The 26,799-nt window shown below is 36.3% G+C and overlaps 2 protein-coding genes across 5 annotated transcripts in view; one reads left to right on the forward strand and one right to left on the reverse strand.

Moving 5' to 3' along the window:
- The window catches only part of MRAP2 (melanocortin 2 receptor accessory protein 2), a 27,943-nt gene extending 20,564 nt beyond the window's left edge, over positions 1–7,379 (forward strand). Inside the window, exons 5-6 of one of the 2 annotated variants that reach the window (XM_085299213.1) lie at positions 2,342–2,458; positions 7,294–7,379. In XM_085299213.1, the coding sequence (XP_085155339.1) occupies positions 2,342–2,418 (77 nt within the window). In that variant the 3' untranslated portion in view covers positions 2,419–2,458; positions 7,294–7,379. Of the gene's footprint in view, positions 1–2,341; positions 2,459–6,653; positions 6,722–7,293 lie in introns of those variants that run through there. The other variant, XM_085299212.1, reaches the window with a different exon arrangement.
- CEP162 (centrosomal protein 162) overlaps positions 5,235–26,799 on the reverse strand; it is a 49,683-nt gene continuing 28,118 nt past the window's right edge. For all 3 annotated transcript variants that reach the window (XM_085299203.1, XM_085299205.1, XM_085299204.1), the window contains 14 exons: positions 26,452–26,594; positions 25,378–25,605; positions 24,558–24,695; positions 23,664–23,776; positions 22,705–22,810; positions 19,894–20,020; positions 18,979–19,142; positions 17,131–17,235; positions 15,602–15,826; positions 13,722–14,392; positions 12,786–12,927; positions 12,255–12,353; positions 9,515–9,649; positions 5,235–7,496 (listed from right to left, as the gene is read on the reverse strand). In XM_085299203.1, coding sequence (XP_085155329.1) covers positions 7,278–7,496; positions 9,515–9,649; positions 12,255–12,353; positions 12,786–12,927; positions 13,722–14,392; positions 15,602–15,826; positions 17,131–17,235; positions 18,979–19,142; positions 19,894–20,020; positions 22,705–22,810; positions 23,664–23,776; positions 24,558–24,695; positions 25,378–25,605; positions 26,452–26,594 — 2,615 coding nt within the window. In that variant the 3' untranslated portion in view covers positions 5,235–7,277. The remainder of the gene's footprint in view (positions 7,497–9,514; positions 9,650–12,254; positions 12,354–12,785; positions 12,928–13,721; positions 14,393–15,601; positions 15,827–17,130; positions 17,236–18,978; positions 19,143–19,893; positions 20,021–22,704; positions 22,811–23,663; positions 23,777–24,557; positions 24,696–25,377; positions 25,606–26,451; positions 26,595–26,799) is intronic.

Below are 26,799 nucleotides of genomic sequence, written 5' to 3' on the forward strand. Positions count from 1 at the left end.
ATTCTCATAATCCTCCAGTTGAAAGCCCTTCTAAGCCATTCGGCTTTTTTTGACAGAAGCTATTTCAGATCTGTGCCCATGTATTGAGCTTTTTATTGTGAATACTGGCTGTGCTGGCAGAACTCAGTTWAGACCAGAAGTAAAATATTGAATGTTTTATTCTGATGTCTTCTGTGGTCCGAGCTCCTTTCTCAGCATTGTTTTTGCTTCCTTTTTTTTTTGTTTTTGTTTTTAAATGACTGTTTATATCCAGCTCTCTTAATACCATAATGATTTGTGGTGACTGTGAAAGCTGGAGCCTGGCTTTGAGAGGGATGTGAAAACTCTCCTTGGTCAAGAAAAGTGCAAAATCAAGACTGAAGCGCGGAATAAACAGGCAGCCCTTGGGGGTGTTCTGTGCCTTCTGCAACCCCCCAAAAGGATGGCTGAAACTGTGAGCAGCATGATACTATCTGTCAGGCATTAATCTCTCCTCCTGATTCCTAACTGTATTTAGATGCAGCTGAAACTCAGTTTACAGAGCATCCAAAGAGACTACCTTGCATATTAAATTGTTTGCTTACAGTGTTTACAAAATGYTACCACCATCTGCTGCTGAATAAAAGCAAATTGGTGCCTGTAGTTACGGTACTTCAGATTGAAATTCTGATAGTTGCACAAAGATGACCTGGAATTAGTGCTCTACACAAACATTAATTTGATTTTATTGCCTATATGAACGTCTGATTTGTTAAGTGCAGGATTTAGTAACAAAGTCATAAGAAATCAGATGAAAACTATCCCTTTTTTGCCAATAGAATTATTGTGTGGAGGTGGTAGTGGTTGCGTTAAGCTGGCATTACACTTTGCTTGTAATAAGACTGGGCCTCCATAAGCTTTTTGACTCTGGAAGCTGCCCCTTTTTTGACCAGTGGTCCAGAGAAGAGCTAGTAGGCCTTTGAGTTGTTTTGAGAGAGCCAGCTCCAAAAATGTAGTTGAGCTGTGCTTGTTCCATCATCTTTTTGTACTCAAGTTAGGATGGTATTGCAACCACAGCTGTTCTGTTAGGGAGAGGGTTGTGGGGTTTTGTTGTTGTTTTTTTGTGTATGTTTTTAAGACTAAAGTTCTGAACCTTAGTGAAGTACTTAAAAGTACTCTTCAGCTTCCTGCTGAGCTGTGTAGCTGATGCCCAAATGGTTTTACAGCAAGCAACTGGGATGCAGAAAAAACAGGTTCAAAGTCTTTGCTGGATTTGGAGCAAGTGTGCTACAGGAAGCTCCAAATCAAACTAGTGAATTCATAATACTGTACCTAATCTGATTTTTGTGAAAGTAATCTGCTTTGTACATAACATGTTTTGTGTTAGAGAGCCTGCTGGTATATGCTCTAGACACTTGATGAATTCTTCCTTTTCCTTCACCTGACAAATAGAAGAATATGCCCAGAGAGGTTGTGGAGTCTCCTTCTCYGGAGATCTTCAAGGCCCGCCTGGATGCAACCCTGTCTAACATGCTCTAGGTGACCCCGCCTGAGCAGGCAGGTTGGACTAGATGATCTCCAGAGGTCCCTTCCAACCTTACCGATTCTATGATTCTATGAAATAGCAAATGAGTTGTGTGCTTAAGGAATACAGGGGAAAGAAAGAATAACTCCTCACTTGTTTTAATGTTCTGTGCCTTAATTATRAATCACTTATTCCTAAAATTTCTGTTTTCATATGTAATTTCCTGTACCACTTCCTTGTATTTAAAGCAATGGGATTATGGTTAAAGGACAGCAGAGGCTGTTTAAAATGAGCAAGTTACTGTTGAAAATACAATTCCCAAGAGGAGGCTGAAGCCACATCTTCATGGATTGCAATGCATGGCTCTGCTGTCCTTAGAGTATAGAAAAGGTTGTCTTTTACAGTAAATAGCTAACAATGAGTAAAAAGGCTGTAGCCTCAGGCTTTCCTTTTCTCTCCCCAGATTAATCCCTGTCCCTTTTCTTAGCACTTTCTGTGTTTTGGCTTTTGTAGAAACCTGTTGCAACACTTGCTCCCTTGGGCACTGTACTGAGAGCTTTAGTACTTCAGATGCCAGAAGGCATCGCGGCATGGGAATTGTCTCTGTGCAGTCAAAAAGTCCATCTCATGCACGTACTTTTAAATAAAAGCATTTTCCAGTGAAGTCAGAAAGTCTTCATCCTCCCCTGTTTGACATTCAGCAGATCACAGTTCTCTCGATCCCAAACATTTTAAAGTGCAGTTTTGGAATATATCAAAAGTTTTCATTATAGTCTGTATCTGTGGTGTGGGACAAAATGATGACTCATCTCGCCACAAGCGTCTTACAACCTAGGGCAGTTGTCTTTGTCTCTGCAGAAAAATCCTGGGTGGCTCCAGCAGGTAATTCATCTTTGCTCAAGTGTTCAACTCCAGAGAAAAACACTGCCTTCTGAGCAGAAAAACACTGCTTCTACTGAGGGAGCTCAAACAAATGTGAGTTATTTCATGGTTAACCTGAATTAAAGATAGTGTGTGATAAATACTGGTCTGACAAACAAGCTCTGCTATTTCTGCTAAATGCAGCTTTTACGGACAGCTTCTGTGCAAGCAATCTGCATTGTGATGTGTGATCTATTTTTTTTTATTCTTCCTTTTCCATGGTTGAAAACAAATACTGCTTAAGTTGGAGAAAACCTGTGCAGAACAACATCTTTAGCTGTCTCTGGATATCAGGGAATGAAACTTCTCATTTTTAAAGCATTATTCCCTGTAGTCTAACCAAAAGCTTTGTTCCTCCTTAGATCTTGATGTTTTTTTCTTTTGGTRCATAACTGCTACTTTTGGGGAGAAAGTAAAAGTATTAATGTATATGAATGCTGGTTACGCTTAATGCCTAGATGAAAAGTACTTAAAGTCATCAAGGCATAATACCAAGGCTAAGCCTGCAAAGGTACTTAAGCATTCAATACCTATTTATTTTCTTCTCTGGTGGATCTTAGTTTCTTTCTTTCACTTTTTTCCTCAAATTTATCTTTACAAATTCCTTCAAGCTGTTTTTTCTTTAAAGAAAAATAACCTGGCAACCCCCACACTTCCACACAGGTCTCCCAACACTTCAGAACCCTGTAACAATCTGCATTAGAACAGTAGTCAAAGGCAAAAGCAGAAACTTTATGCAATTTTCAAAGCAATTATTTTAAAGCTGTGCTTACCTATTAGTTTGCACAAAGAACAAAAGCTAAGATGCTTTTATCTTACAAAGGGTTGGGGGGGGCTGGTGTTTTGTATAACAGTTTGGAAAAGATGCTGAAGTTCTTTTAAAAAGAAGCCAACAAGAGGCAAAGTAATGAAAAATGTTTTGAATGGGGCAATCCTTTGAAAGTAATATCAGAATTTAACGATGTTCTTATCTTCACCCTTAAATTGAATTATTGCAGATTTTCTTAGTTTGGGCTGTCTGCTTCATAGCCTCCTCTCAAAATTCTCTAGTTATATTATATCACCAGTGCTAGATTTAATGCATTTAATATGTAGCTGCAACATCTGTGCCACATTTAACTTTAGGTAGAGTTTCCCTAGTTCAGAGTACAGGATGCTACTAAATTCTGCATGTAGGATACCTGTATGTGTTTGTCTCCATAGGCACATACTGTATTCCTTAAGAACACTTGTTAGGTCAAGTTACATATTCCAGTTTTCAAAGACTTTTATTTATTGAATGTTACTCTGCATGAATGCGTTTTACCTGTGTACCTTAAAAAAAAAACAGTACTGAGAGACAAGAAAGGGAATGGTTAAACTGTGAACTTCTCTGTTAAAATCTGGAGGTGTATAGTCTATGAGGTTAAAATGCACAGTGATGTATATTTATCCTGCTGTTAGTACTTATGCCTCTGAGCTTTAGAGCTTGAAGTGCTTTAATACTGACATTTTTGCTACAGTGTGATTAAAAACTTCACAGAAAACCMTACACACACCTGTGCCACAAGACATGGGCAAAGGCAGAATTAAAAAGCGTGCTCTTCCTTCTCTGCTCAGCCCTAGCCCCTGGYGCTGAAAGAGGATTAAGCTAAACAAATCAGCTGAAGGCACTGCAGTCTCGGAATGGATTTACTCAGTAGCTCTGGCACTGATAGACAGGAAGGCCAGCACAGAGCTGGTGCCTTTCACCAAACATGCTGCATGTGTTTGAGGCCTGTGCTTTTTTATTTTTGATAGACAGGTATTTGTATGAAAGGCTGAATGTTACTATTCAAAGTTACCAGAGAACTTTCTGAAATCTCTTTCGAGTGTCATGCAGTATTTATTTGACCCATACTCCTTCCCTGCAAAACCTGAGCAACACTGGATGTACTTCTTTTTTAGTTAGTTCCTTCTTTTTCAAGATGGTTAAATACATGCCTTAATGGCAAGCTTCAAAAATGTATAATAGCCTATCAAATAAAGCTTTCCTCCATGTTAACATCCTCTTTACTTTGTTACWGGAATAATTTTGATATAAACATTTTGGCAAACTGGAAAGAGAGCACTGCCTCTACTTCTCTGCTGCCACTTCTACGATGAATCTTATTTTCCTCTCTTGAAGCAAATAATAGCTTCTCTGTAATCTAGGTCAATGAGTCACTACACTAGATGCTTGCTAGTATTCTTAAAACCTTCAAATATGACAAATCAAATCATTATGCTCCTAATGCTTACAACTGTGTTTTAAACAAATGACTTCCAGGTAAACACATGATTCAAAGGAATAATTTTTTAGGGTTTTCCACATCCCTTCACAGTAATGCTTTTGGAAATGTAAAATGAAAGTATGGCATGCCAAAATGGGGAGGAAAAAAGTATGGATTTTATAATAAAAATGTATGTTTGTAAAAATACAACTGAATTTCAAGAGGGATTTTTCCAAAGAATCACACTAAAACCTTGGGGACCTGTTTTGTCAGCTTTTGCTGTTTCAGGGTATTTTTMCCCTATTACTGTAGAGTCAGGTACTAATAATTCCTTTCTTGAGTAGGTAAGTTAAAATTAAGACTTTACAATCTCTGAAAAGTAGCTGTTTAAACACCTACAGATACTCCATCAGTTGTAGAGTGGCTACTTCATGGCAAAGTGCCTTTTTAAAACACAAAAAGCAWGCTTTGGTGAATGTACAACTAAAAATGTGAGAAACAGTATAGACCAGTTTTGTATTTTTATGGTAAAGATAAAAAAAACACATTTACCAAGTAGGGATAAATAGACTGAATTGAAAAAAACTTCATTCAAGCCCTTTAAAATGCACCACCATTAAGAATTTTTATTAAACAGTGTGCAAATGAAGTAATGCAAGCAATCATCCTCTCTTTACCTAGGGATTGGTACACTCAGGAAACTTCAGAAGTGACAGTTTGGAAGGATGAGAGTTTCCAGCACTAGAAATGCTTCTACCAGGGCTAAAAACGCCTGCGTCCAGGCCCTGCATCCCTAAAGATACACAATGTGGCAGTGGTTCAAAAATCCCACTTTTGCTTCTACATTTTAACAACACAATACGTATACTGTCACCTCTACAGGAAATAATAAATAAGTTGATGCAATTTTACTTCTTCAGGCRTAGAACAGTCCCAAATCTTTGTTCATTAAGAAAATACAACATACTTGCTCAGAGCTGATACAAAATGTAGTTGCATTTACATACTGTATGAATATACATGAACACTTCAYTATTTGTGAACAAAATCATTCATATTAAGAATACTGAAAATAGCTGAATATCAAGCAACCAAGATTAATATATTAATCCTAAACTGACTACCATTACACACACACACACACTATATTTGCACATTTACTTTCAAAAAAAAAAAAAAAACTTGCAGTTAGCTACTATGTCTGTACCTAGAGGGTATAATTTGGTATATTTTTATTCTTCATGCATGCTCAGTCATACGCTTATAGATACATCAACTAAAATGCATTTTTATTGCTGGGCCTTGAAGAGGCACAGCATACAGATTTGTGTGTGTGTGTGTGTGTGTGTGTAAAATGTACACACACACAGCGCGATCTGGACTGTAGTTCACTTTTGACTTAAATCTAAGCATCAAGTACAACAAATGATATAAAATACAGTGTGAACTGTACAAAATTACAAAAAAGATGGGTCCTCAGAGTACAACTGTGCTTCACCTTTGCCTAATACAAATATAGTTTATTGAGGTTGTAGCACAATATATGCTTTCTATGTAATTTTTAAGGCCTTGCAGTGCCAAGCCTTCAATCTAGTATTTGAGCTTAGTGTTAGAAAACCTGTCCTTTCAGCCACCAAATAGCTATATTGAACGTACCATACTATAATTTGACTTAGTACCTGTCCTCTTAGCAGCAGGCGTTTCATATAAGAAAACCTAACAGCTGTCTTTTATCCTCCCTCCATAGGCTCCTTGCTGGAGCTGAGCAGCCCCGCTGTGTCCATATCCTTTTGAAACAAGGAAACAAAAGCTCACCACATAGMGCTGCACCTTAGTGATCCCTGAGGAATTCCTCCCAGGCTGTTCACTAGTTTGCAGGCTGTACTTAGGTGTATATGTGCCCATTGGAAGAAAAACAAACAWACATACATAACAACACATCCTTCTCGTTTAAAAGGGTACTGATAACTACTCTCACACTGTATTTTACAAGCTTTTCTGCATCCATCCCATAACAGGTCAGCCAGACTGCTCTCCCCTCATCCTTACCAGCAGAGTTGGGACTGTCTACAGAGTAAACAAAAAATTGTTTGGATTTGAAAGTCACCAGAGAACATCTGCTCTGCTCAAAGCCTTCAAGCATTTACAAATTTGGAGGGGGATCTTTAAAATAATGGAAGGAAAGTTTTATGGATTAGAGGGAGAGAAGGAAAATGTTGGTAAAAAGAGGATTTCATGCCCTACAAAATGAAAAGTATTGGAAACACTGTATATTAAAAATATGTTATAATGTAACTTTTCTTTATCGCTTTGTGTTAAAGATAAAAGTTAATCAATCAGGCATGTTCCACAATGTCTGAAAAGCATAAAATGGAATTTTTCAATGGTAACTGAGGTGATGGAGTAAGTTCAATATTTGTAATATTTAACAAAGTTTTGCACCGAAACTCATTACTAACAAAATAGAAGACATACATACAGTATGACTGGGAGCATTACTCAATGTGAATCTACGTTTGGACAAACAAGATTTCAGACAAAATCAGCGTGTAATTCAATTTACAAGTATTATATTAATGACTTTCAATACTGTTCTCTGTACATAATGTTGTATTCTGCTTCTCTAATCAACTCATATCTAATCATGTCTTCCAACAGCTATCTAACATGCTGAATCCACTGGAATTAGGCGCTGGAATAACCACCCCTTGTCTCTGCAGTTCTCGTAAAACATCTAGTATTGAATCCAATTCCACTCGAAATTTCTCCAGTTCTTGATTTTTCCGCTGTGCGAGTCTTCGCCACTTCTCAACTTCATGGGTTTGCCGGGCATCAGTAATATGTTGTGTTAGTTGTGTTGCCTGCAAATTGCAAGCAAGTCAGTAAACAGCAGTATGCAATTTTTAATCAAGTATTTGCTCTTTAGTCAGAGCAGTCCCCTTGCAAAGATATACCACTTCATTATATTTAATGCTCAGTCCCAAAGCCCAGTGCTGATGTTAAACAGGAACAGTTTGTTCAGAATTCAAAAAAGACATGTTTTGATTGTAGATATAAATCATTCAAATATTTGCAGTAATGACAGCAGGGTAGAATTCATTACTGACTAAGGAGCCTCAGAAGAATTTGACTTATTCTCTCCAAAGCAGCACTTGAAAGTCTGAATATGTAAGACAAAGCTGAGCATGTAACATGAAACTGTCTGTACTCCAAAACAAGCCTTTTGAATTTGCATTTAAATGTGTTAATTAAAGAATACTCTGCAGCAGAAACAAACCAAATCTGAACTATATATTCATGTGCAAAGGTCCTGTGCAATTTAAAAGCCACATGAGTTCTATGAATAATCAGAAAATACTCTGTTGTGACAAAGGTCCTGGAGTTACTGCTTATTTCAAATTGTTCTGTTCATTATCATTAATTTTGGGAAGTGTTCAGTGCAAATAATTAAAGGTGCAAAACTAGAACAAACAAAACCCAAAGCTTTATGCATAACAAGGCTACTATAACACCAGAGAGATGAGATTACTTAGTAGTAATTCTGTTGCTTAGAATATTCTTCCCCCCCACCTTTTTTAATACTTTACAAAAGTATTAGTAACATGGCAGTAATACAGATTAGTATTAGTACTACTATTACTAATAGTAATATGTATTAGTAATATGGTACTGATACGGTATTATTAATACTGAATAAATATGGCATGGATTTCAGTGGAGCTAGATCACAGGCTAGGCAGCAGCAGATACTTTATGGAAATGTTAGAAAATCATCACATTATGCAAATACGAATCAAAAATAAAAAAAAGCAACTGTTTTACAGTTGTTTAAGCAGGACAGCATGCTAACAAAGATAAAATCATCCATGGCAGCAGGCACAGACTTGTTTTATGCCTGTTTTTTTTTTTTTTTTTTTGGGGGGGGGGTTTTACATTTCTGATAGAAAAAGCTGTTTCTGTATCAGATTGAAACCTACTACCATCAATAACAATTCTGTGCAGAAAACTGAACTTCCTTGAGATTTAGTTCAGAACTGCAGAACAAGCTCCACAAACTAAGAATTGCAGCAAGTTAGATCATCTCCCACTCCCACTGCCCTTTTTTGACTTCATCTATTCTATTTAAATAAAACAGAAGTTAAAACACTAATAGAAGAAACTAAAACATTTTAGTGATGAAAGCATTGAGAAAACCTACATGAAATGCAAAACTCTCTCTAGATGATAGAAACTGCCCAGAAAGAAAATCAGGATGGAAGCTGTAGCAGAAGATGCAAGAATTCATGTAAAATTGTTTTACCTGTTCAAGTGACACAACTTCTAGATACAAGCAGCTGTGTCAAGATCCAACTCTCAAACAATCATTAGACAATTTTCTTTTTCAAAATTTTTAGTTTATAAGGGATAAAGCAGTTATTTTGTTTAGAGCATTAAAGACTGTGTGGCAAACTGTTGCAAGATGTTTGTCTAAATTTAATGCAGCTTTTCTGAATGAAGCTTCTAGGACTAAAAATTAAAATTACAACTTAGAAAATATATCATAGCTTAACAAAATAAGGTTAGAAGGGACTTCTGAAGGTCATCTGGTCCCTGCTTGAAGCATGGCCTCCTTAGATCAGGTTGTAAGGAGAAATACAGGTACATAAACACCTGATCTGCAAGTCATGTACACATGATCTTCCTTGCCACAGCAAGGAAGTGTTGTTTAGGACTGCATCTACATTGATTTGCATCAGAGCACCAAAACAAAAGTGTAGCTTTATCAAAAAGTCTTTGGCCCCTCAAGTGTGGGCTGAATGAATTTGTGAAAGTACTGTAAAACTACAGTTCAGCCAATAAATGACACTTGAGAAGTAAATGCAGATGTGCTCTGGTTTACCTTTTGAAGTTCTTGTTCTCGTTCTGCATGTCTGGTCTCTATATGCTTGATTTTCTTCTCTAGGCACAAGAAGTGTTTCATTTCAGGACTCTGGCTCTCCTTAGCCTCTCTCAATTCTTCTAACAGCTTTGCCACCTAAAATTTGAGATAATCCATGAAAGTACTGATCATTACGTTAACAACTGTATGAAACAGGCTCCTTTCAAAGCACATTTGCATTGTTCAGTTATTCCATTCAGAAGGGAGATGTGAAATAGAAACCTCATATTTAAAAGCTTAAACAGGGGCTCATGGATTTAGATTAGGATCTTTCATTTGTAAAGAGTGACATAACCTCTTATTTTCACCAGGTAACGAAGATATGAAAAATCGAGGCTGTTTTATTAAATCCAGTCCTGTTCATAATATATTATGAAGTGATTATTCATAGTTTATGAACAATCACTTTATAAAAWATTGACAATTTGTATACTTCTAACACATACTCAAATTCATTGAGAACATTGCAACTGAGTGTTCTTATACAATCCCTTCATACATTGGATAAAGATTACATGCAAAATGCATCAGTGAGGCTCATTTCTAAAGAGTAAATTAAGAAAAAACATACTGCAACACACATGATTACAAATTCCTTTCGTCTAATAACTTGCAGGTTAAATCAACTCAGCCAATGAATTGTAATAGATTTCATAATCCTCCAGAAATTTTTACAAAGTTTTATTGGTTTATTCTTATTCTTTGAAAATTTTAAATAACTTGATGTTTCTTCATTTAAAATCTTAAGTATTTTTGGGGCAATTTCTTGAATATGTATAGGTAAATTAGATACAAAGCTTTGAAATCTTTAATCCTTTACCACAACCCTTAGCTCTCAAAATCCATTGCTGTTGATTACTGCTGACCTTCTTCAAGTCCTTAGCCATCCTTGGCTCTTTGCTGCTAAATTCAAGTAGCTGGAAACACTGAGTCTTTGTAAGATGCTCTCACTTTTACTCAGAAGTGACTCCAAGGTGGCTTACTATTATTTCTACTTTGAAACTTTGTTTTCTAGAATAATAAAGCCTATGTTATTACATTTTTGCCTCTCTTTCTCCAGCAGCTTTGAGCCTGTGGGCCAGTTTCAGTCACATTAGTCAAAGGAGCAGAAGTCTTAATACTTCTAGGTTTTGTAATTTCAGTGAAAATAACTCACTGCTCCTCCTCTGCTAAGCTACCCCACTGAAGGAAAAGACTGCTGCATGAGCTCAACAACATAACTAGACACAAGAAAAATGCAAGAGAGACATTATGATGGAAAAAAGCCTCAGGAGAAAATGTGCTTCATATATTCTGCTACCRACAGAATGCAAAGCTGTCCTACGTGCGAGCTGAGATCTGTTACGTAAGTGCATGCTTAATGACACAGTCCACGACAGCAGTTCTGAGATTATGTTCAAATAACTGACCTCCAGTGAGCCACTCAAAAAAGTTTGCCTGTGCCATCATTAATAATCTGTAAAGCAAACAGGCACAGAAGAAGCAGAACAACGTTTGTCTCGTATTCTCACCCTGTTACCCCAGGAGGAAGTATACACACATAAAACAATATACAAAGATCACTGSATTGAAACAAGTTCTGTATGGAAAGGCAGCAGCATTTATTATTAGATTCATAATATGAGTCTTTATTCACTAAATACAGAGCTTATTTAAAGATCTTCCTTCTCTCCTTGCAAACCCTGACTTTACTATAGTAACTTTATACAACAGAGTTAGAATTTTGCATGAATAAGAAAAATACTGAATAGGCTTACTGAGATTCAGATTAATGATATTAAGTATGTAGTGAATGTAGGCTGATACAYCTTTAATTTGTTCTAAAGGAGGATACTAAATGAGATTAAGCATCTGAAGTTCTCTGTTGCTTACAGAAAATAATTCATTTTAGCAACACTTGCAGGATAACCACTACATTATAAAAATAAGTTAGCAGTATTCATAMATCAAAGAGATGCTAAATGAAACACGCACAATTCTAGTACAACCTGTATTGTCCTCCTGAACAGCAAGCAGTAAAAATAAGATTGGCAGCACCTCAAGAATGAAACAAGTATAACCAATAGGTCAAAAACCTTGAGCTAAAGACTCAGAAAATTTGAGCAATATTAACTCCAAAATGAAAAAGTGAGCAAGTGTAATTTTTAGATTATACACTATCAAAAGAAGAAGTAGAAAAATAGGAAAGAATAGATTCCTGCTTTGAAAACAGAAGCGAATTTCAGAACTGTGACAATTAAACTTCTCTTCTTAAAGGATCAAATTTCATAGGCAAAGGACAAACCATTTTGCAGCAATGAAGGATGAAGAAAAAGGAAGACTTTGTTCTGTGTCTTTGTGTTCGAAGAATAATGAAATAAAATATCTTTTTAATAAAATCCTGTGGTCTGTTTCTTACCCATCACAGCTCTCAAAGAAGCTGTGAATGTTTGAATCAACTTACTGATCAATTTTCATACAGATGTCAGATACTTTCATGAAAATCAAAGGAGATCAAAGTACTATTGTCTGTGATCTGTCATGCTTTCCTGTCCACAGTAGAAAAATGTATTGCATTTTCATATTTAACTGATYTAGGAACAACCAACAAATATACTGTTTTTAAGACCTGTTTTACTGTATAGTATTTGAAACTTTAAAAGAACAAAAAGGAAGAGGATTTCTATCAGCATAAGGCACCCCAARCTAAATTTAAATATACCTCCTTTTGTAGGAGTTCCTCTCGCATTTGTGAAACTAGAAGGGCTTCTTGATGTCTCTGTTGCTCATTGATTTGTTCYTGGAGATGTTTTATTAATATCTACAAGATTAAAAATATTCTACATTAACAGAAATATCCATAACAACATTTGAAAACCTAATCAGGAAAAATATAAAATATAATCAAAGCTGTAGGACTGCAGGTATAAGCTATGTATGTATTAACAGTACTACCTCTAAAGTTCCCAAATTGTTAAGTAGTACACATTTACACATATAATATCTGGAGACAAGTCTTGACCTTGAATTTATTTCCCTCAGTTAAAGAACAAAAAAGAAAAATCCAAATCTAGTAGCTCTGACTACCTTCATACTATGCACATTTTCTCCCCAAATTTTAATGCACAAATATACAGTGACACAAGCTCATTTTTGAAACTATACATCCTACATCAAAGAGAGGTAAAGTAATCCAGAATCTAGAAACTTTTAATGATCATGGTGTATAATGAATGTCATTTCTGTATTTTACCTCTTGTGTTGAAATCCTGCTGTGTAGCTCAGCTACTTTAGAAGTAGAATGCTCCATCGCATGCTGACAAAGAATCTTCTCTATTTCCCTCTGATGGGAAGCTTTCAGAGATGCAATGTATTCTGCTGTGTCTTCCTGCATCCTGGACAGGAGGAGAGGAAGATAACATGCAGTGAGGCAGGTACAGGTGGTGCTTTCTCACCTGAACACAAAATAACCAGAAAAGTTAAAGGTGTCATATCTTGAAAATTTCATAACCCCACCTTGCAAGGTAACACTATCATTAGTTTTACTGCACTGGAGGGTCAACAGAGTAGAAAGACCACACTGGATACGCATCTCACCTAACTAGAAGCAGCTAGCAAACAGGTAACTGAGCTAATCACCTTTACAGAAATCAGACAGAAAATAGGTGCTTTTAAATCATAATTCAGCAGTCATATTTCAGTATTTATATTATTCAGTATTTATTAAAATAAATTTTCGTATTTATTTTAGGATAAAATGTGATCCAGTCTAAAGATGCTTATTTCCTCTGCTTTGACTAAAGGGAGTTACTAGAGACCAGGTGAAACAAAATTTCTACATTTGGTCAAGTAAATTCCAGGAAAGAATGTCCCAGTTTGGAAGAAGGCATGGATACCAAATAGTAGYGCTATACAACATATGAACATAAAGCATCTAAGATGCAATATTTATACTGAGACGCTTTTGCTCAAAACCGTGACAATTTGTAGCGTTGATAAACAGGATTAATATAGGTCTGCCTGGAGGAGGAATTGTGATGGCACACTGCACTGAAAAAAAGAAAGAGCAGAAACAAAGTTTATAGAGACCATTGGCCACGTATAATGCTAGCTTAACACATGACTCATTACAATCCTGTATCAGCCAATACTTCAACAAGCTTTTTAAAAGAACCCATCAAGCATTTACCTTCTTATATTATTTTCAGAATAAGCCAGTGTTGCTTGAGACTTTACTCTCTGCTGGTTCATTTCTAGAGACAATTTTTCCAGGTCATCTTTTAACTGTTTATTTTCTTGCAGAACTTCTGATATATTAGTATCAGAAAACGTATGTGGCTGGTACACTTTATCATCATTGAAAATGCCTGGCAAGGGTTCGCTCTTGCAGGATTTCCTTGTATCTCTTGCTAAGGTGTTCTTTTTCAAGATCTCTGCAGAATTTTCCTTATTATCCGTTTTATTTCTAAAATTATCATCAGACAACATCATCATCCTTTCTTTTTGAAGTTTCTCTACAGTTTTTGTAAGGTTTTGTATYTCTCTATTTTTGGTGACCAGTTCTTGGTTTAGTTTTAACACTCTCTCTTTTGTATTAGCTTGTTTCTCTTGAGAGTCTGTTGATTGCAAGTCTTTAGTATCCTTTTTACTTCCAAGTGTTATTTGTGAATTTTGACTTTTAAGGTTTTCAATTTCTGTCTGGAGGTTTTTAACAGTGATCTGATGGATCTCCTTTAGATTCTGAAGTTCCTGTTGAAGTTCTGTAAAACTGGCTTTATCACTGTTCAGTTTTGGTGATTCACTCATCCATTTATAGGCAAGTAGTTGCTCAAGCTCTACAAGTCTTTGTTCATACTGTACCTGGGAGAGGGGAGTGGGAGAATGGAGAAGAAAGCACTTTCCTCAGCTGTACATTTATTATTTATTATTAGCTCTTTTTATTATTCTTAAAAAGTACTGCACCCTTGAAGTAAGGTTTCACAACAGAAGACACATATCAGTATTACTAGCAACACTGTGCTCAATCAGTTCAGAAACTAGTGAGTTTTAGTGAATAAATTACATTAAACAAACATATGTCAGCTGCAAGTTTACTACAAGTTCATTTTCCACTCACAATGAATACAGTAGCTATGGGAATGAAAAATTAAATTAACAAGAAACCCTCCCTTTCATTTTTATATAATTGTCTGTTCAGATTGTAACAACTTAGGCATGCAAATTAGCATATGATTTTAATACAAACAAAAATATCAAAAGAAATCTTTGTCTTTGTTTAAAAACACCATTATGTATTTGCCGGGTGTCAGTTTGCAAATACTACTGTCACATGCTTCAAAATTACACTTCATTTTTTAAAATCATCACAAATTCTAACAGAACAGCTTGTGTTTTTTTGTTTTACCCACCTTTCCAAAAAGAGAAGTATAAGTTCAGGGAAACACAGAATCTTTCTCCCTACTTAACAGAGGAAAAACTGAGAGGATTTTAACCTCTTATTAGCCTGAAGAGCCTCTGGGGAAGGCATGAGAAGTTATTCACATGGGAAGCAAGAACAACTGACCAATGCTTTCGTCTTCTGTTCATTAAACATCTGTGCAGTTTACCTTTCCATAAAGTAGAACGCCAAATTTCAATGCTTCCCAACACAAAGGTTAAGACCTGCTATCATTTAATTTTTGGATAGAATGATTAGTGCTCCTAGGCATTCCCCAGAGCAAAGTAAAGTCAGATGAAATTTGAAATGAAAACCTTTGATACAGCAAGGAAGTAAGCAAGCAGCTTCTCTGATCCACAGAATGAAGTCCACATGCCCTATTTTAAGGATGGAATTATTAATGCCCCAGGAAAACGTCCTCTCAGTTTCAGTACTAAACTAACAATTTCAGTGCTCTTTATATTTCAGATGCCCAAGTCATTAATATTCAAGTCATAAAATTTTTGAGCATTTTTTCCCTTGAATATGGTCTTTGCATTCAATTTTCACCACTGTTCTGTATTAGACTCCAGTAGTCTTATACCATTACTTGTGGAATAGAGTATGCTACTCATCAAGCATCCAATCTTTACCTTTATTTTCTGAAATTGTTGTTCCATAGCACGGAGACTTTTTTTAGCTTCATCATCCTTACCCTCAAGTTCTGTTTCTAACTTTTTTATTCTTTTCTCCAAGAAGTCAACTGTGTGTGTTTTAGCTGAAAGATCATTACTTTTCTCAGCAGCAGCAGCAGCATAAATCAAAGCAGGCAAAGAATTTGGGTACCTTCTTTTTAGAATCCCTTCCATTTCTTTGATCTACCAAAAAGAAAATTAAGTCAAAGTCAAAAAAGAAAATTCTCATGAAAAGTGAGCTAAAGTACAGTGACAGAACGTTAACATATGTAATCCACTTAAAAGCTGCGTGAAGAATGAGAACTGGAGATATATATTTTAAGGCTTTTCGATATAATGCTTTTTCACATTGCTTACATTTACATTGTAAGAGGAGGACTTTAAGATCAACTTTTTAAATTAAAGTAAACGAACAAGTTCAGAAGAGAGTGGTAAGACTAATCAGAGTTTTAGAAAGTGTCTTATAAAAGTAAGATTGATAAAACTCAGACTGTTCAACATAAAACAGACAAGACTTGCTAACTCTGACTTTTACAACATCTTGTATTTAAACAGAATACAGCTCTAGTCTCTAGACGGTGCTATAACAAATGGGGTTTTTATTTACTTTTCTGCATTAACAATATTAAGGGCCMAATAAGACTTAAAACATTTGCTATTTCCTGGACTTACATTCACTCTTCCACATTCCTCTCTACTTTTCAACTATGCTACAGAGATTTCGTAACATTATTGAAATTACTCTCCCAATAACAGATTAATCTCTTTTATTTCACTGTATGCTTTAAAATAAACAAGCATCCTGAGTGTAAGGCTAATAAAAGCTCTTTTATCTATAAATAAGATACATTCTACACTCTCCAAGTTAAAATACGGCAGAGGATCATTTGCATGTCCTGCACCCCCACAGCTTTCCCAACATAGCTCTCTGCTCATACTTCCTAACCATTTGGTTAGGCAAGAATCAGTATGAATAATGAAAAATTTGGGTCAAGTGTTAACTGGTTGCCCTCTCTTGAAAATTCAGGATGGCACAGTTCCTCTTGTCTTTTCCTCATCAGGAACATGGATTTTAAGCTCTCTACGCTTCCAGTGTTCATGAATCTTGTAGGAATTCAGTAAAATTTAGACTCCTATTTTTGAATCATAAGGTTGAAGGGTTACTGAATACAGAGAGTGGAGACTCAGAAGACAAACAGCAAGCTTCTGTGTGCTTTCTTCCTCATACCTTCCAAGGAACTCTATTTTACAGTAATTTAGCATTCAATTAATTTAAAAGGTGTATCAGTAAACTTATCAGAACACAGTAGCAGGAGGACCTTCATAAAATAATTGTAGCTTACTGTGGTAAAAGTGTCCATAGTATAAAAGTTATTTTATCAAGTGGCTTCATTCAATGTCTTATYCTTACAGGAAATCTGGTATACTTTGAGAGAGACCTTATCTGAAGTAAAGGTTAAGCCATAAAGAGTTATATTATTGCATACTTGTCGCTCAAGATCCTGAATTCTTTTAGCATCTGCCGCTCTGTCCCCTAAACGTTTCTTCTGTTGTGCACTCTGATTTCCAGCTTCAGTTCTCAACTTCTCGACCTGTCCAATTTATGAGAAAAACACCTGAACTATATATTCAGAGACTTTTTCCATTACAAGAGTACCAAAGTTTCATATAAATGCAGTATAATAGAAGCATTCTACAACTTAAGAACTGGTAATAGTAACTTCTACGTTCATTTTTTCTTCAGGTTCCTAAATTAAGTTATAGCTTCTTAAGATCAAAGTATCTGAAACTAGCCACAGGCTCCCAGAAGAGAACTTCAGCTCAAGGGCACTCTTATCTGAACAACAGTAAATCTTGTGCTTCTTTCTCCCATCCTCCCAGTATACAGATTTGGTTAATATGAAATAATATAATGGACTACATTGGTCTTGCACGAATATAGCATCAGTTAAGGAAATAGTCTGTGTTTTGCAGAGCTGTGCTCTGTGGCGAGATACAGAAACAGCCAAAAAATGACATTATGTTGTGCCTACAAAATGACATTATGCTGTGCTGACTCTTGGTATCAGGGGAAGGAACTGGATAGCTGATGTTTCTGCTCTCCCCATAAAATCTGGCCATGAAGACTCAAAGCTTGAATCTAAAATTGGATTTCCTACCTTTATCAGCCACTGCTTTCACAGTATGTTACACCTTCTATAAATGCAAATATACCCATCTTGGTTTCTCTCTGACCAATCATAGAATTAAAGGAGATCATAGAACGGCAAGGTTGGAAAGGACCTCTGGAGATCATCTAGTCCAACCCTCAGCATAGCCCCGTACGGGGATTGAACCTGCAACCTTGGCATTAGCAGCACCACGCTCTAACCAGCTGAGCTAAACTTGCCATCTAATGCTATATTGGAAATGTGGTTATGAGCAACACTTATGCCAGCATAGAGTTTTTGATTCTTTCAATAGTTTCTATGACAGTAAAGCTCTTCACTGTTTTTGAACACCAGCCTGTCCCAGGAAAAAATGCAACTAAAAATATTTTCTCTCACACTAAGGACATATTGTTAAGATTTTAATGTGCACCAATCACATGTTGATAAAAGTTTGATGTGTGGTCTTAAAGTGATCATCCTCTCCTTGGCTTCCCTTTCAGAAACACCTCCTTTAATCTGATCTCATTAATAACATGCCATTAAGAAACTTCCAAGATCAGTGACATTTTATCACTAGGTAAGATTCTTTATTTCTGTGAACCTTAAGTCAACTCTACTAACAGGCAATTCTAATCTCAGAACTATTAAACATTAATGCACTAGTTTTACTTGCTTTGTATGTTGAGCGTTTTTTTTCCCTCCCTCAACCAGAGATGGTTTACAAGAAAAGGAACTTAGAACTAATACCTGTGAGAAGAAAAAATGTTGCTTATGCAACATTAAAGAGGAGTAAAGAGGAGTAAAGAAAAATGACAAGAGAGATGTTCCAAGCTTAGTGTAGAAGTGTACTTGCTCTTGTGAGTCTTAAGGAATCACATTACAATTGTTTCCAGAAGCATCATCAAAACACCCAACACAAGCAAATCAATTCTAAGCATTATGCCCTTGCAATTCTGACCACATAGGCAATAAATAACCATTTTGAATATAAARCCAAGCATGTTTAATTTGAAGGTTACAGAGAATTCACATGCTTATTCTTGAAAAAGATGGGAGCATTGTGAAGGTCAAAGTTACGTTGTACTCATCAATAAAATGGAAATAATTAAGTTCCAACTTCTTAAAAACAAAAAAAACAAGCCCCCACCAACAAAAAAACACAACCCCCACACTTGATATTATTACCTCTAATTTTAGTTTCTCAATTTCCTCTCTCGCCTCTTTAAGACAGGCTGCATCTTTATCCAAAAGATCCTGATTTTCTGCATACCACTGAAGTCGTCTTTTTAAATGAGCAATTTCCTGTTTGTATGAGTCTTCCATAATTTTAAGTTCATATGACTTCTCACCTACAAGGTAAAAAACACTCTCACTATTGTTTTATTGAAGAATTTTTAGAAGCAATTAGTCAACACTATCCTTCTCAGGTACTTTTCGTATATTTATTACTTCGACAAGTCTATTAGTAAAATTTTAAAACAAAACCAAATTAGGATTTTTAATGCAAGTGTATTTCAAAAAAAAAAAAAACCCAAAACAAACAAACAAACAAAAAAAATCAGTGGTTCACAGTTTACCTTGAAAGGTATTTAAAGTAGCATCCTAGATGAACTTACCTTTGGTCAAGTTCTAATAAACAAATAACATGGACGACAGAGTACACACTTATGTATGTATTAACCATACACCTTCCAGTTTGAGATCAAGCATTTTGAAAAAAGTCAGGAAGGAAACTAATACAACTTTTAGCAGCTGTGATGCCTGATACTGGAAGCTAAAGGAGTCCAATTTCTGTCTGTCCTCTCATTAAAAAAGCTAAAGTCAAACTGGAGAGAGTTCAGAGAAAAATATCAAGAAAAGTGATGAAGCATAAATTATAGGTTAAAAACTTATCAGAAAATGTTTTCTAATAGATTGCCAAGGAGATACTATGGCTTCTCCTTCACTGTATGATTTTTTTTAGAGGTTTAGATAGCATTTGGAAGGTCTAGATATATCTGATTCTGGGTTATATTTTAATAAAAAACAAGTTTTAATTACATATTTATTTAAAGAAACACAGATAAGGCATAATTATTCAGCAAAATAAGGGTCCTTTACCTGATTTAGAAGCAATCTGGACTTTGGCTAGATCTCTCTCTTTCTTTGCTTGTCCCAAGTCTAACTCAAGAGCTTGTTTGTCTTGTTTAAGCCGTTTTATCTCTTCATGTAATTTAGTTTCTTCCTTCTTAAATTTTAGAGAAAATTTTAAGACAATAAAAACTAAACATGATTTTCCTATAAAAAAAATTTGAACATACTTCTCCATGAAAAGATTAAGTCACAACTGTTGCGTTGGACCCTGGCAGCAATGAGGTTTCTAGGTTTGGTAATACTCTCAGTGCTTGCTACAGCACAGCACAGGAAAATTCAAATTAGACACAGAAAAACCTGTAATCTCTTATAGGCAAAGCCTTACAAGTCTTACATACCTCTTGGAAGTGGAAAATATTCCAGATCTCATCTCCCCTTCGAAAAGGTCAGTAAAAAAATATATATATATATAATTTTGTTTATTTCTAATACTAAAGACTACAGCTTAAATGGTTGGATGTACAGTCCACACTTATTGACAACATACAGTTCATCCCGTCTGTCCAAGTTACTGTATCAGTACTACCTTTTCACAAAACTAAAATTTAAGTGAAGCTTCTCTTTCCAAGCTTTTTCATCTTTCCAAGACTATACAGAACAAGTCAAGTCTCAAAAGAGCTGCTGTCTTAAAAGATTTCTGCCTGCTTGTCTTCTCCTACAGCCAACACTATTCTTCGATTTTAAGTGATCCTTCTCACAAAATGAGAAAGTTTTGCCTTTGGAAATATGTGGCCTTATTCTGAGTACAAGACTGAGTTTTGTTCTTTTAATTGCTTAGCCCTGTAAAGACAGCCTAACCTAGCTTCTACAACTTTGAAAGCCTAACCTAGCTTCTACAACTTTGAAAGTGTAAGGACAGACACCTCCTCATCTCTACCTTTATTTTAGAGAGAATATCTTTACCAAGCAGTCAGGAGTGGCACACCTACTGCACACTATAGAGGTAATTTCAACTACTGATTTGTAAAAATATCCTTAATCAGTTTACCAGGGAGTAGCTATGAACACAGAGTAAGAAGAGAGTGAATAACATCTGCACGAGATGAAAGCAGGCACAATGTTAAGGTGTGCTGACAGATGGCTAGGTCTTGGCCTGAGGTTTAACACATGAAACTGAAACAGACAGACAGGACATATAAAATTAACAGTGAGAAGCCGTCAAGAATGCAGATAAATCTGGTGATTCATTATGGTGCTAAGTGGTTAAAGAGAGCTATATCAGAAAAGGTCTAACTTGCAGAAAATTGGAGAGGATCTTCGGGAATCTTTTGGGGAATACAACATTGCAAGACCAGCCTTAGCTAGATAATCATGCCAGCAATAGCATACAAGACCAAGATGACCTATATAACGTTATCAGAAATACCAAACTTGGTTACAGATATAGAAAAAGTGGAACCAGTGGGAAAAAGTAATTAGCGGTGTGTTGTTTTATCAGAGAGGAGACAAGGGCAGTGAAAAGGATGAATCAAAGTGACAGTGGAAGAACAAGCATGGGAAAATGGAGAGAAAGGGCGATAAAGTGGTCTAGTTGAGTGCAAGTACACTGCTGGTCAGTATACTTGGCTGAGCCCTGTGCCCAACTGCAGTTTATCCTATCTTATTATGCTCTATTTCTCAACATTTTTCTGTGCATCCTCTCTGTTCTGCGTATAGTTGTATAACCACTATCAAACTACAAGTCAGACTAGCTGGTGAGTAGAAGAGATCCAGATGCGACTGTCTGGAGTTGGGGGGCCTTGGGTCATAGGAGCCCATCAGTCTAGGGACACTAGTCCTTACAGGAGGATTGGGAATTGGGGGCCAGCCACCAGACAGATCAGGTGTGCAGGGCTAGTTGGAGGAAATGCAGGGATCCATATGCCTGCCTGTGTGTGACTGCTAGGAAACCCCTATCCTGATTGCTCAGCAGGATCACRTTGTTTGTGCTATTTGTGCTTCTGTGCGTGTCAGCAAACGCACTGTGCTCTGCGTTACCTGATGTCAGTCATGTTAGTGTTACCTGCATGCATGTCTCCACCTTTGGAATATGCCTCAGCCTCACTACTGGCTGGACCTAGAGACAGGGAATTCCAGCAGCAGTACTTATTTGGGAGGAACTGGAGAAGCCCTGGGGGTCGTACAGCCTAAAGTTAGCTCCATCAGACCAGAAGAACTCCCCTGATCCCTGAAGCCCACTGCAACTTGTTCCCTTTATTGCACACCTTACCATTTAGAAACCAGCTTAGCTTCTGGCCTAACCCTCAGAGAACTGCATGCCAGAACAGCCCCTGATCACGGTAAGCAAAACAAAAATCCCCCCAAACTCTTAACATGAAGCTTACTAAGCACTTTCCCTCAAAAACAAAAGCACCTGTAGGACTACAAAAGAAGTGACATGAGCGAGTAACAGTAGATTCTCTCCACTCCCATGTTTTTAGATAAAACTTATTTGGTAAAGAGTAGTGATAAGCAATCTCCAAGATCTGTCTTTTCAGGTGGAAAGTTATAAATGCCTGCAGATCACTACTTTCTGCAAGCTCTCACAAGATATTTCAGAACTGCCACTGAACATGGCAACAGGACCCTTCTTTCAGTGAATTCATGACTTAGGGGATTACTTCTGAGAGTCCATTTGACAAGACATTCATAATATTTAATAACTAAGTGTGGCAAATGATTAATATTGTAGAAATAGCAATGTGATCCACTTTTTAAAATTTACATTATTTACAATACTACTGTATTGATGATTATGTGTTGTTTATATGAACAAGTGAATGATGGGTTTGGTCTTACCTGTGCTGTTCGAAGCTCTGAAATCAGTTCTGTGAAACTCCGATTTCTGGCTGGTTCTGGACCCTGCATTACATGTGACTGGATATAAGTTGTATTCATCTTTTCTCTAAAAAAAGGACAGCAAAGACAGTTATGCAATGTGGCAATTCGGCATACTACAGTTGCTTACTGAAAAAAACAAAAAACAAAATTGGCGTTATAAAGTTAATCTGTGTAGGCTCAAAACAAAAGTAGGAACAACTTCACAATACAGTTTTAAACAAACAAAAATTTTGATCAAAATATGTAAAGTGAAATCTGTTCACCTTACACAAGCTAACAGACTTGTGTGTTGTGACTACTCGACAGCTGGAACCAAAACCTACTCGGCATCAGCAAAACTCATCTAGGGCTTCTCACAAGCAGATATCAGTAAATTAGGAATAAAACAGTTGCTAGGTTTTTTTTTCCTARCTACTGGCATAGAATGCAAATCTTTTGGGACCTAGAGCTCTCTTAAGTATCCTTTCATCCTTAAGTGTAGTGAACCTGGTGCTTCCTCCACTGCCAGGATCTGTTGCGACTCCTGATCTACCATACACCTTAAAACAATACCAAGACATTTTGATATGTGAACAGAGCTGTATATCAGCTGTATTACCAGACCGTACAGTACACATATTGCACTCATTCTGATACAAATAGGGATGCTTATATCTTGGTACTGAAATATTCTCCCCTATGTAAGAACGTAGCCTTCCCATAGTCTTCTCACTGATCTTACAGACCTAAGAATTAAGTGCCTGTAATCAAAATAATCAAATCTGAAAAGAAAAAACAAAACCGTAAAACCAAGAAGCAGTATGAACAACACCATACTGACAGACTCTATCTGTAGTTAGTGATTCTTCCTAAACAAAAATAAATAAGCATGAATGAAAACTATAGAGACTTTAGGCCAAATATTTAAATAAGCCTACCTTAGGGCTATTAATTCAGACATTAAACATTGATTCTCYTTAAACATTTGTTCCTCGTTTATCTTGTTTTGAATTTGTAGCTCTTTCATTTGTTTGTATAACTTCTCATTTTCCTAAGATGAGACAGACAAAGAATGTTCATAAGTTATCCTTTTAGCCATTCAAAAACCATTGTCTGTGATGTCTACAATTTGCCTTCTGAAACCTTCCAGTAGTGGAAGCAAATACTAAAAGTTTTATTACCACATTTATAAAATGCCTATCTACTTCCATTAGCTTTTTCCTGAAATATTATAAGGTAAACTCTGCAATCTGAGTGTCTGCTCACTGCAGGAGGGAGTTGTTCTCCTAGGGCAGCTCCTCTGCGAAGCTATCTAACTATACTCTAAAAGCACATACAAGGATGGGTGCAGACAGACCACAGCTCAGTTTGCCCATGCTCCAGTTCTGTGGACAAAAAGCTTCACCAATTTGGGAGCTCCACAGCCATGCTGGCAAGATTTTGTGCTTCTACTACTGAAAGCTGCTGAGCACTACCCTGAAAGCTGGTCAAACTAACCAATCTTATTTTACAGCTGTAAGTATTCAAAAAGGTCATTGAAGCTTGCACTATTTCTATATTTAACTGAATGAGTAATATTAGGCATACTAATATGGTTCCTTGCAGTCAATTGCTCTTAATATATGAAACACATCTTAAAAAATGGAACACTCCAGAATTATAATATTGCTAAGAAATACTATATTTTTCTACTACATTTTGGACAAAAAGGTTTTGGTTCTTTGTTGGCTGTAAAGTATCTTCCTTTTCTCAACTGAGAAGTCACCTTATTTTCACAGTTTAGAACATTTGCATGTAATTGGGAAAAAGTTATAATATGCTGTGTAGCATACCTGTTGATAACCTTGAATAATGACCTCTTGATCTTGAATTTCTTTCTGTATTTGTGTCAATTTTTCTTCAGTGATAGGAACGGTCGCTGTATCATGGATCCATCTCTTTCCTTTAGTCAGCTCTTCCACACTTCTTAACTTTCAGAAAGAAACATACACACAAGCTGTATTATCAATATAGAATTCTCTACAAGATTATACTTTAAATTCAGAGTATGTTATAAATAATTCAATATACATTAAGACCTGAGCCAATAACAACACTGGCTCTTTGTTCTGCTTTCATGCAAAACAGGAATACAATATAGTAAGGTTGGGAAAAATTAACAATAAAATTATACTTCCCTCTTTTCCATTCTTATGTATCTAGACAGGCAAGTATAGTGGAATAASCCTGGGAATATAATTATGCTATATAGTCAGGACACAACATAGAAAAATGCAAAGTAACAAAGGAGGTATAGTATTTACCTACTTCGCCGCAACGAGTGGTACCTCTTAAACAGTTATTCATTTTTTACATAAAATGGGTTAAATATTTGCGAAAAGTCTGCTGCAGAACTCTGAAAATAGCTAAATAAGAGAATCTGGGATAACATAACTATCTCTGTAGAAAAAAAGGTCATGTCTTATGGGCAATAAATGTAACAGACAGTACACATGTACATATTTATGCATATATTGCTGATTTGCATTTTCTTCTCATTAACAACTCATCTCAAATAACATCACTGAATATTCTGGACCAATGCTTCTCCTGTTCTGCAGTAGCAGAAGACAAGCTTGGACAGAGCACCTTACTCTACTCTGGATAGAGCACCTTACTCTGAAGAACATAGTTTTCTTGACCCAGCTGAGAGAGCTCTTTTTCATGCTGTGTTTTCAGTTCTATTATCTTTGCCTCCATTTCTTGCTTCTTTTGTGAAACTGTGTCGGTCAGCTGTTGAATCAAATCACGAGCTGTACTCAACTCCTCCTCTGCAACTTGTGCTCGTCTTAGCAAATACAGTTCTCTCTCACATCTTTTGATAGGAGAAAATGCTAAGTCCTAGTAGACAGAAATTCAGGGAAACATTATGCTCAGCCAGGTGTTTACTGAGGATTCCCAACCCCTTGCAAACAATTTTGACTGTCTTGTCCAACTCCTGGCAACTATATAATGTGCTCGAGGGGAAAAAAGACCTCACCAAACAAAACCAACCGACCAAGCCCCCCCCCACCCCTTCTAACAGCAAAACATCTTGCACGTTTTTCTTCTTAATGAGCTACTTTCCCATTTCCTAAACACATATGTGGGAAAAAAAACCCAAAACAAATAACAAGAAATAAACACCCCTTGGAGACTATAACCACTACAAAGCTATTAGAATTATTCTGCTATACATCTTGCCCATTGAAAAGCAGCAATGATCTAGGGATTCATTAAATAAATGTTTTTAAAATTTATAAGACAGAAGGAAAATGCATCATTGTGCTGCAAATTCAGTCATCTTAGAGTAATCAGAAGATTTTTTCAAAACATTCAATGTAACAGAAGCAGAAAAAAGAAACAGAAGTACTATTTAATATTCTTGACAGAATACTTTTACTTGCAAGTTACATTTAAAATTATGCCCCTCTCAAGATAATTGGTTTTAATAAGTTAAACAAGCATCACAAGTTTAAGTATATAGAATCAATGTAACAGAATTCTCCAAGCAACTGARAAGCAGTATGATTATACTTGCACATTTTAAAAGCAAAACAGTATTTGATTAAAAAGAAGTCTTTATGCAATATTTCAGCATTTGCCAATCTTGCAATAATTAGATACCTATCAAACGGTCTTGACAAAGTAGGCTTGCAAGCCAAGTTCTTCATACTGTAATTAGGAGTGACACTAATTATCACTTACATGCGGATACTGCCTGCCAGAGTCCACAACCTGCTGCACACGACTACTAACAACCGACTGGCCAGACGTAACTTCGTTAATACTCTCCTTCGAAGTTGGTTCTTTCGTTGCAGATCTTATAATCCTAGTAGCAAATAAGCCTTCTTCATTTACGCACAAGGTAAAATAGGATAAAGTTATATTCAGAAGATTGCTCTTTATAACATCCTTGTAAAAATATATTCACCTGACCCATCCCTGTGATCCCTCCCTTGAGCATACAACTAAAGTATTCTGCAGCCAAGATTTTGAATTAAATATAGAAACGTGAGCGCAACGAGGCATCATGAAAAATGTAGCAGACATCAG

The sequence above is a fragment of the Rhea americana genome, unplaced genomic scaffold (assembly GCF_003343005.1).
Source record: "Rhea americana isolate MKP2758 unplaced genomic scaffold, rheAme1 scaffold_147, whole genome shotgun sequence".
Lineage (NCBI taxonomy): Eukaryota > Metazoa > Chordata > Aves > Rheiformes > Rheidae > Rhea > Rhea americana.